This window comes from Porites lutea, chromosome 11 (genome assembly GCF_958299795.1).
Source record: "Porites lutea chromosome 11, jaPorLute2.1, whole genome shotgun sequence".
Taxonomy (NCBI): Eukaryota; Metazoa; Cnidaria; class Anthozoa; order Scleractinia; family Poritidae; genus Porites; species Porites lutea.
In genome coordinates, this window is record NC_133211.1 from 2,906,121 (window position 1) to 2,917,349 (window position 11,229).

General features: G+C 35.6%; 3 protein-coding genes across 4 annotated transcripts in view; 2 read left to right on the top strand and 1 right to left on the bottom strand.

Moving 5' to 3' along the window:
* LOC140951730 (malectin-A-like) lies at positions 1-8,345 on the top strand. 2 transcript variants are annotated; one of them, XM_073401050.1, is made up of 4 exons: positions 1-384; positions 2,708-2,884; positions 5,234-5,291; positions 6,099-8,345. In XM_073401050.1, exons 1-4 carry the CDS (start codon positions 40-42, stop codon positions 6,314-6,316), a joined length of 798 nt encoding a protein of 265 aa, XP_073257151.1. In that variant the 5' UTR covers positions 1-39; the 3' UTR covers positions 6,317-8,345. The 2 variants fall into 2 exon arrangements, with proteins under 2 accessions (XP_073257151.1, XP_073257152.1); XM_073401051.1 differs by lacking the exon at positions 5,234-5,291.
* Positions 8,346-8,845: 500 nt separating this feature from the next.
* LOC140951729 (TLC domain-containing protein 3A-like) overlaps positions 8,846-11,229 on the bottom strand; it is a 14,692-nt gene continuing 12,308 nt past the window's right edge. The window contains exon 5 of the mRNA XM_073401049.1: positions 8,846-11,007. Coding sequence (XP_073257150.1) covers positions 10,642-11,007 — 366 coding nt within the window. The 3' untranslated portion in view covers positions 8,846-10,641. The remainder of the gene's footprint in view (positions 11,008-11,229) is intronic.
* The window catches only part of LOC140951723 (4-hydroxyphenylpyruvate dioxygenase-like), a 122,653-nt gene continuing 122,035 nt past the window's right edge, over positions 10,612-11,229 (top strand). Inside the window, exon 1 of the mRNA XM_073401042.1 lies at positions 10,612-10,616. Within this exon, the coding sequence (XP_073257143.1) occupies positions 10,615-10,616 (2 nt within the window). The 5' untranslated portion in view covers positions 10,612-10,614. The remainder of the gene's footprint in view (positions 10,617-11,229) is intronic.

Here is an 11,229-nt window from a genome sequence, read left to right on the forward strand (position 1 = left end):
GGAAAACCGAAAAGGGAGTTTTCATCGCATAAACCCAAGATGGATAGCTTATTCCTGGAGCTTTTTATTAGTCTTTTACTGGCAATATTAATCGGAGAGATTTCCAGCACAGGCGAAGTTGTATATGCTGTAAATAGCGGCGGACCGGCCCACACAGATCTGAACGGAGTGCATTACCAAGCTGACAAGCTGACCGTAGGAACCTCGTCGGACTTTGGCAAATCTCTTTCGATTGGTAGAGTCGCTCCTGCAGACCAAATTTTATATCAAACGGAACGTTATCATTTTTCGAATTTTGGCTACAACATTCCCATAAAGGAAAACGGCGATTATGTGCTAATTTTGAAGTTTTGTGAAGTTTATTTTCAAGCTCCAAGGCTAAAGGTAAGCTAGATAAGCAAGTTCGATCCACGTGTATGAATTTAATCGATGTTTATACCGTTCGGGATTCAAACTAGCTGTTACTAGCTCTTTGTTTAAACTGATTTTAAGACGCCTTTTTTAGAAATTGTTTTTGTTTTTGTGAATGTGTTGTTCTGTAAGCGTTTTACCGGTAGAAGAATAATAATGAACAATGTACATGAAATATACATACATGTCGGAATGAATTCGAGTCACGGTTTAAGCGTGCACGTTTGTGTACGTTGTTTGTTAATGTGCCCGCCACATGTTTCATAGGTGATTCAAAGCAATCGATAATCATATTGCTGTGAAAGGAAAGGAACTTTGTCAGCAGGGTTGTCGATATGATTAATAGGACATGTCATTAAGGTTTTTTACAGCTGTACAATGTCTTTATATATTTTGTACGCGAAAGTGTGACCGACAGAACCTTAGCCGTTTACGAGGCCGGTATTTATTTATTGAACTACATTCAGTTAATGTTCTACTTAAGTTAAGTTTTTCCATCAAACTATCTGGTAATTTTAAAAAGGACAAATAAAAAAAATTGGCGAAAACGTTGTGTGCAACCTCACAAAGACACCTGTCTCCTGTTTAGTTAGCCCAGAAGCTCCATTGTAAACACAGAACTTTTTGCTTCCCTTTTCTTTTCCATATTTGAGCACTAAAGAGATCAAAGCCTTTAAAAAAATTTATATAAATTGAGTGTTGGCCTTAGAATGTTATAGATGAATCCTTGCAATTTGGTTAATGTTTTTTTTTTGCTTTTTTAATGCACCCCTTTAGTTATCTGCAGAAGTAAGTAAAGCAGATGACACATGTTTCTGTCAACTATTTAAAGTTTTATATTGTAGTGTAAAAAAGTGGTATTGCTATCTTAAGGCGTGTAAGTCATTATTTTATACCATTTGATACTAGAGTGAATATGTACAATGCACTGGTAATGCCATATTTTAATTACTGTGGTGCCGTATGGGGTAATATCAATAAGGGATTAGCAGACAAACTTCAAAAGCTGCAGAATAGGGCTGCTAGAATTCTCACCTTTTCTAACTATGACGTTCGCTCAAGTGTTTTGTTGGATGAGCTTGGCTGGGAAAGGCTAGAATATGTAAGACTTAAACAGTTGGCTGTGACAATGTATAAAATCCATAATAATCTTTCCCCGTCGTATCTGAGGCGGATCTTTACCAACACCTCAAATGTACATTCACACAATCTTAGAAATTCTGAGTTAAATTATTATGTCCCCAGACCCAGAACTGAGTCTGCAAAAGGGAGCCTACACTACAGAGGATCTGTTCTGTGGAACAAGATTCCCTCAGAGATTAGAAAACTGCCTAGTTTAAATATTTTTAAAACTTCAATTCATGGGAAAGATTTTTCTAATACACCATGACTCATTGTAACTCTTATTATTCATAATGTAAGTTTTTGTATTTTTAACATTCTAGTCAATGGTTCCTTAGAGTATTTTAGTCTAGTTTTAAACGCGATTCCTAGGAAGACCATGTAAAATGATACGATTTCGTGTATAAATAAAGATTGATGATGATGATGATGATGATGATGATGATGATGATGATGATTATAAACGTGTCACTTTGATTACAATGCTCAGTTTTCTTGTAACAAAACTGTTATTGCTCCTGACAGAATTAGTGGAGAAAAGTCTGTGTTAAGCTGTGTGTTGTTAGCCATAAGATAAATGTTGTGTTTAAGGGTTAGCTTTCGCCCATGGCACGTGGGCTGGTAATTCTAGTATATTTTGCACAAATGCATTATATAACTGTCGCTCTGGCCAGTTGGAATTTTTTTTATTACTTTTAGGCTTAAAAACATTAAAAGTTGCAACTGGGAAATGTGATAGGTATATACCGTAAAATTCTGAAAATAAGGCCCGGGACTTATATTTTTCAAAGGCCCTTTTTAAGGGGCTTATTTTTGGAGGGGCTTATATTCGGAGGGGCTCATCTATGGAGGGAAATTTGCATTTCAAAATCGATTGGGCTAGCCTTTTACTTGGAAGTAATTTGACCACTTTTGCTTTTACTTTGTATTTGAGGGCAATTTTCCAAGTACAAGAACCCAGGGGGCTTGGAGGGGCCATTTAATGGAGGGTTTTTTGCGTTACTGGTTTGGGGGCTTATATTTGGAGGGGCTTATTTTCAGAATTTTATGGTATGCAAAATGCTGCAAATGACTCTACCCATTGCATTTGGTTTTATAATGTGGCAGTTACTTGTATCGATTACACTGTACTTCATCAACTGAGAATATATTACATTTATTTTTTTGTGTGCAGGTTTTTGATGTAGCTGTAAATCAACACACTGTAATAAAAGGATTAGACATTTATGAGAGAGTGGGTCGAGGAGTTGGCCATGATGAGTACATTCCTTTTAGAGTTAACAACAATCAATTACTGATTGATGGAGAAACAGTACCATTTGGTGGTTCTGTATATGTTGAATTTTTAAAGGTAAGTGTGTTTTATTTTTGTTACATTTTCCTGGTTATAAAAACTTTATAGCAGGAGTTTTGTTTTTGAATGAAACCTCTCCAATTCAGACATCAAAATTAATTAAGGTGATTCCCTGGTTTTGCACTGCGCATCTCTTACTGCGCATAACAAGATGGCCTCCGTAAAAAAGAGCATGTGAAGTAACATTACTAAAATGAAGCTGACCGAAGAGAAACGCTATTGCAATTTTTGCTCGCGGTTGTTTCTTGTCGAGGTGAGACTCAGTGTGGTGGGAATGTGCATAACGTAAGCAGTACGCGTGATGCTGAGTTCGACTTCCTCACGGAGAACCTCGTTAGTGGATGTTTAATTTGCGCTTATTCACTTTGATTTTCATTTAAACGCTTTCTTTATCACATTGTGTCCTAAATGTGATATCTCGATGTAAATTCTGTAAAAACGGATTTTTTAGTACTTTCTTCCCCTTTTCGCATACATTCTAATTGAAACTCGCCCCAGTCCTCTCTCAAAAATCAAGGAAAATGCATTTGGTGTGCACTTTCTGTAGCTCTACCGCAAAAATGAGTACGGTGACCCCCATTTTTTATTTCATGATTTTAATAAGGACAGTGCTTCCTTTCGGTGAGAAAAAAATTGGCACAAATCTATGTTCAGTTTTTTGGCAAGTTTACTAAATTGTATGGATTGAGCTATCACGTGTCGAATAGCGCGTGTCCAATTTAATTCTACTTTGGGGCGTAAAGTAAAAACAAGGGCATTAAAAGGCATTTTTCTAGTACGTAAGTGGATAAACAATACATTAAAGTCAAATTCTGTGCGATACCATATGCATCATTGAAAAAATCTTTCCTTTTTGTCTAGTTTTGGGCTGCGCGCGGTTTATGTCAAAGGGTCCAAAATAGCCGTATTTGTCGGCATTGTGACGTCAAAACGAGCACGGTGACCCCCACTTTTTATTACCTTTTTATCATCTTCTTGACTTATTGCATCAGTGTACCAAGTTTCATCTAAAATCTATGTTGGGTTCTTTTACTAGGGAATCACCTTAAAGGAACTGAACTTTTCTTGTCTTTTTCTCAGCCATAGCATTCATCTGTTAACCCTTTTGGGCCTTTTTACCGACCAAAATGACAAATTTCCCTGTCCTTTCATATACTTCAACATCAGTGAAACCCCTACCATTTTATATAACTAAAGCCTAAAAAAGGTACCCCTTTTGGGTGGAGCCTCCCCTTATAGGCCATTATAGGGAGTACCTGCCCCCACCCCCCAGGATTTTCCTGTCTTGTTTAATATAGAGCTGAGCTTTAAATAACAGTCAGTCACTGGATTATTTCTTCACTAAGTTTTCCCTTGTCCAACAAAATCTTATTTGCTGTCAGGCATGGTTATGACGACCTGACAGATTAAAAAGACTTTGATTTTGTAGCTGAAAGATTTGCATATGAGGTAATTGAAATAATGTTAAAAGTGCAACGTGCAACCCAGTAAAAGTGAGCTGGCAACAGGCAATTTTGCGACTTCCAGTGGAATAGTTGCTACCTAATCAACACTCGGGTTTAGTAATATTAATTAAGTAAAAACCACCCAATCTTTGCCACTGGTGTTACTCTGGTTATCCTGCCTACTGTAGAGATACAGTTAAGGTCAGGAGGCGATTACTTATATCGGCTCCTCGTTAAGGCAGGAGTTGAATGCTTGTCAAGTAAAATTCTGACAAGTGACATGGCCCAGAAACATTGACATAAGACAGCAAAATGGCAACAAATGACACAAAAGTGTGAAACTGTGACGGCAAAGGAGACATAGCTTCCTTGTTAACATGCAAAACGACGGGTTTTGAAAACAGACAAGGGACGTACATGCCCCCCGCCCCGCCCCTAATAGGACCTCAACATTTTGAATGGACTGCAACACTATATATCTCCAATAGCTTTTTCTGGTTTGTTGGGCTAAAACATGACTTGGTCAGACATCCTTTCTGAAAAGAAGACCTTTTTGATGGCCATTGGAGGTAGCTATCGTCTGACACCTGTCAATTAACACCGGATAAACTGTTCATTTGATGAACTTGCCATGAAATGCTGAGTCAGTCTTAATTCAAAATGGGGATTTCCCTCTCATGAGAGACTTTGGAAGTCGGCAATTTCTGTCTAAAGTGATTTTTTTAAGGGGCATAAAATAGTCAAACTAACATGTGTTTTTGGTGGGAGGAGAATTGTTCACGGGTTTGAACAATTGAGGTTTCAAGAAGTCAGGTTCGTGGTACTGTACGTTAACTATAAGTTTGCAATAATTTGCACAGTGTGTTCTTCTTATAGCAGTCTTTTTCATTTTGAAATTCAGGGCTATTATGATAATCCTAAAATCAATGCTGTTTTGGTTATGAAAGGAACATTAGAGGGTAAGTTTCAATATTTTCCCACATTGATAGAGTTTCCAGACACATTACTTTAACGATATTTTCATTCCCAGATATAAACACACATCAGTTAATTTTAGAGCATTCATTTGGGTATATACAAGTTGTTTATATTTTGGATTTAAAATCTCCAGACACACAACCAAGTTAGGACATTAATTGTTTTTTGAATTCATGCATCTGTCAGTAAGCAGCAAAATAAATCTGGTACCAAATTGTTCTGGATTGATCATGAGTCCAGGAAAATCTCCTCTAGTGTAAACCTAGTCCAAGAAAAATGCCATCCAGATGTAAAGAGAATGTCTGAAATGATTATTACTATGTGTACTTGTGGCATCCCTTTTCAGCTATCGGTATCACTTTGGATAACAAGACTGTTTAGAAAATACAGAAATTAATAATTAATTAATAATTTCTTGTTTATCACCAACAGTTTCTTGAAAGTTACCCCTGAAACCATCTCTTTCACACAAGATCCACAAGGCCATAAATGTCAATACTTGGCGACTGCAGGGCAATGAACCATGATCAGGGCCACCACCTTCCCCCAATTTATGAAAGCCCTGCTTTGCAGCCTTATTTAAAGAAGCATGTAAAGAATAACAGCAAATGTCTCTGATGAAAGGATACAGATGGCTTCTGAAAGCTCTTTGTAACATTCAATGAACTGTTGGTGATAATTAATATTATAAAGAATTTGAATATTTCGCTGTAATATCATGTCCCAACAGCCAAATCTTCATTCTTTCACTACAAGATTATATATTTTGAACTTGGCTTTTTTTACAGATGTTCCGAAGTTGCCACCCTTGCCACGCCCAGGGGAAGACAATGAGGATGAGGATGATGAAGAGGAATCAAAGGAAGATAAACCAAAGAAACAGCGCAAGTTATCTGGCCCCAAAGCCATCAATCCATATGCTAATGATGAATCTAGCATGCTAATTCCAATTGCTGTTGCCATTGCCGTCTTTCTACCCACACTGTTTTGTCTGTGTAAATTGTGATAGACTGGGGTTGGACTTTATTTATTGCATAATTGCAAGTTTCTCTGTTGTTATCTATTGTAGGCTTTAAAAACTCTACTGATCAGAAACAAAAATACCACAACCAATTTAGGATTTTGGGTTTACTTTCTATGTTTTAAATGTTGGGTATAGGCTGTAATTTGTTTGGAAAAAAGATCTGGTTTTTAGTCAAAAATAAACCAAAAAAATGTTAAAAAACTGGTTGGTCATGATTGTGAAGGTAACTTGGTTACTATCTTTAAGGGACAGTGTCATGAGGTGGGGGGTGGGGGGGATGGACTCCCATATGCAGACGTTGGGGTTGCTTGTGGTCTCCCACCACCAGAGTGAAAATTTAGACATTTTTGGTCTCTCTTAGGGTGTTGAGGACACAAAGCAGAATTTTTATCCATAGAGCTATTTCTTAAGGTTCTGCATTTAAAATATCTGTACAAAAAAAAACAAATGCCATCTTACTGTTTTGGATGATGGTCTTCTAATTTTGAGGTCACTGAAAGCCTGGACCATACCCAGATTGGTCTCTATTAGGGGTTTAATTGTTATTTTCTGACAAGCTTCCCCATTGTTTTCATATTAGGGTCCCCCCTGGCAGCATCACCAAGATTTAGCACTCCTTGAAAATTCAATGTCAAAATCAAAAGTGTCAATCAATCAAAATGTCAATGAGAACGGACTTGATAAACAACAGTTTATACTCAGACATGTAAACTAGTAAAGTCTCTTGACTGATGATGGGTGAAAATACCTCATTGGTTCTTAATTTTGGGGGTACTTAATTTCACGATTTTGGCAAGAGAGTATTTTGCGGGGACTCATTTTTGCGATTTCAATAGGCAAATATAAAAAAGGACATTAAATTTTGCAATTCAAGCGTCCTCAACTTGATTTTAGTTTTCAATCTTCTGAACTTTTTAAAATATCCAGATAAAATGAAACAAGCAAACTGCATATTAATGTTATTTCACAACAGGCCCTGGTTGTTCAAACGTTGGATAGCGCTATCCACCGGATAAATCACTATCCAGCGGAAAAGTATCACGGAAATCAATTACGCCATCCGCTGGATAGTGATCTATCCGGTGGATAGCGCTATCCAACGTTTGAGCAACCGGGCCCAGAAGACACAGTCATGGAGTGGAGCGTACCAGTAAAACCAGCTAATAACATGTCAAATTTGTCGACACGTATCATAGTTATTAAATGTTAATCATTTTTTTCTGTAATTTGAATTTTCTATATGGGTATTGAATTTTGTGTGTTTAAATTTTGCAGATATTTTTATTTGTGGACCGTCACGATTTTTTCACAATTGCAAAAAACACAAAATTAAAGACCCGTGAAATAAATTACCAATAATGTAGTCTACAAAAACCCTCTGGATTTTCAAGTTGGCCGTGGTATATGTACGTATATTTGGGGAAAACCTGCACTCAAATTTTTGGTTAACCCTATAATCCACTAAAGTAATCTGCATCAAGTTTTTCTCCATAAGATCACTGCTCTGTGAAACAGGGTGGTCACAATGATTAGGGACATGATCACACAAGATAAATTTGCTTGATATTTTATCAACTTCTCCCTGCTGCTTCTTTAGGAGATAAAAGGGGGCAAGAAATGAGATTCAGCATTTTGGTCTTAAGGTTTATGGTTTACTCACACATTTGAGTATGAATTTATATCTTTTTCTTGTTGTTTGAAGTTCTGTATCGGGAAATATACAAACAACACAGGTTACAAAAAGTTTGGGAGAATGCTTTTAATACTGTCCCTTTAAAATATTAGCTAAATATCATAATTCCATAATTGTGTTCTTGATAGAAGTTTCTATCCACCATCTTCATTATTTAGAATGGTCACTCACACCAAGTGTTATTTAAAAAGAAAAACTGAACTTTTTGTGTCAGTGTTACTTAATTTTGTGTAATAGGTAGGCACTATTAAGATATTTTAATTATTTTTGTGTTGTAAAGATTTTGTGTGACTTTAAGATTAAAACATTTCAACATTATATTTGAGTTTATTTTTTATTTCTCATGCTGATTGTAACTCGACTCCTTGATGGGTTCTTATCTCCCACTTTATTAGCAGTTCTTAAGGGAGCAGTTTCCAGGCCACCTTTACGAAGAGAAATTGAAGTGGCCCTGAACCCACTCCCTCAGACTTTTTTTAACTCTAAACAAACCCACCGTGGCTACAGTTTCCATAAAAACTGAAATCACTATTTCTGTCATTTTATAAGTAGGTGGGTACCACACGTAGGTAGGTAGGTAGGTAGGTTGGTAGGTAGGTAGATATCTTGATGTTAAAAGCCACCCACGAAATTGTCTTCATTTTCCTCCCAAATGATACCAGGTTGTTTGAAACCTTGCTACCTTTTCTTCATCCTCCCCGCCATATGTGAAGGATTTGCTCAAAAAGTTGTTGATGCCCAAAATCTTTAATTAAGGGAAACTACAGAGAAATAACAAGTTTGACTTTTTAAAACCAGCAACAGTTTATTGATAACTGTTAATAAGTTAAGAAACTGCCATGCTTTCCTGTGGCAACAAAGTAATCAATAGTGAAACAAAAAACACATAATTTGCAGGAAAAGGAATTTAACTATTAATGACCAGCGCAGGTCCTGCAAGAAACCACCATTTTCCTGTACAAATAAGTATTCTTTTTAATAAATAAATATCTAAAATGAAACTTTATTTTATAAATGTCAATAAATAATTTATTACTACATTTAATTATAACTTTCCAAAACAAGAATGGTTCTTATAGAGTGTGGAAAATATAATTATGGAAGCCTGGTTGTGCACTGTATTTCTTAATATTTGCTGTTCCAGAAAACACCAATACATCCAACACGGAGTGTTTTTTTGGGTTGAACCTCCCTCCCCCTCAACACTACCTCATACCTCTGAAAAATCCAGCTGTATATTGGCCTTTACAAGACTACCCTTCCCCCTCAGAAATTTTGGAATGACCCTCCATTGGGGTGTGTGTGGATATTTTGTGGAACTACACACTATGAAATATATTATCTTGTTTTCTGAGGTAGTAGTTCAATGACAAAACACATACAGTTAAATTAAACACCAAAAAAATTGTCAAATATAAATGACCTTGTTGGTCGCAAGGATTTGTAAAGAAAAATAACAGGAAAATAGCTTCTATTTACCTAAGTGAAACAGTGATGGTATCCTCAGAGTAAAAACAAGGCTAATGTATTAACACTAACAAAAAATAATTACGGTAGATATTTGCAACTTAAAAGTCAAAACATTAAGCACAGTTGCTGCAGTTCATCATCATTTTGATTACAACATGTTTTTATCGTGGCTAGTGCATGTAACTGATAATGTAACTGTAAAAATCATAACACAGGATGTAATTTTGAATAATATTAATATTAATTACCCCGTCTAGTCTAAAATATAAAACAAAAGTCCATGACAAGGATAAAAACATTTAAATAATGATTACTTGTAAATATTTTTCACGTTGTAATTTTTTACACATACCAGTGGCAGTAAATGTTGCTGAGAAAAGGTACAGCACTTAAAACATTTTTATCCATCAATGGCTGTTAACTTAATAATTTACAAACTTACACATAGGCCATAAAAGCTTTTGATTTATGTAAACAAGCCAATAAATAAATTTTAAAACGTCCTGGACAAGTATCATTTTCGGTATAATTTATATACATTGCACATTGCAGTTCTTTGATCCTGGACTAATATATTAATTTATTCTCCCTTATTAAAGATCCAGCTCTAAATATAGTTAATTCATTGAAAGTGATTGCTTATAGTCTATTTTGTTTTCCTGATAAAATTATTTATAAGACTGAGTATATTGTATAAATAATAACTTATTGCTTTTTGGAAGCTACACCCATATACAGTGAAATAGGAGTGTAACTTGCATAGTGCCATGCATAGGAATTGGTACAATTTATAATTTTACCATAAACAATCTATAATGCTCAAAAAGTACCATTATATACACCTGTATGGAAATTTTTTTTGGCTTTGGATATGATGATTTTGAACCTCTCAATTTTAAATTGCCTTCCATTAAATAAATAAGTTGTATCTCATCGTGTTTATTAATCCTTCAAATAAATTATGCATGAATTGGTAAAACGTTTTCATTAATATAACCAGGTTGTGACTTAAATCTGTGGTAGTCCAAGATAATGTCACAAAAATTAAAGACCTGGATTTGGTACTCAAGGATATTCTATTAAATAAAATGACAAGTATAAATTTATTACTGCGAAAATCAATCCTCTTTGCCCTGATCGAATACTACTTCGTCTTTTCAACGTGGTTGCTTATTACAGGACAAAAGTGATTTTTGTGAAACAATCCATTTTCACCATTTAGTTGGTCTTTTTCGATTGGTGTGTTTTGAGGTATCTTTGTTTGCCGACTAAAGAATCTTAAGACACCGCGCATAATCATGAGAAACCAATAGACTTGGAGGCTGAACAGGAGCAAACAGAAAGTGTTGCAAAAGACTGGGACTTTAAATGGAGTACTGTGGAATGGAATATTGGCATAATTGGAGTAACACCAATACATGAAGGGGTAGATAAGGACTCGGCAACACAGGAATACAGTCGCCAGGAGAACACCATTTGTCACATACAAGGCTGACTTTCTCATTTCAAGCTGAAACAAAATTTAAAACAAAAATTTTGTTTAAGTTATTAAGGTATTAGTTAATCGGTATGGGGACACTGAAAAGGGTGCCTTTCCAATTGGGATCTATTTCTTTTCTCCAAACAAACAAGTTATAGCATAAAAAAAGGAGAAGTTCATTCCAAAATGGTACTGTTTTTATTCTTTTCGCTGACAGAAAGATTATACAAAGGTATATAAGTTACTCACCAA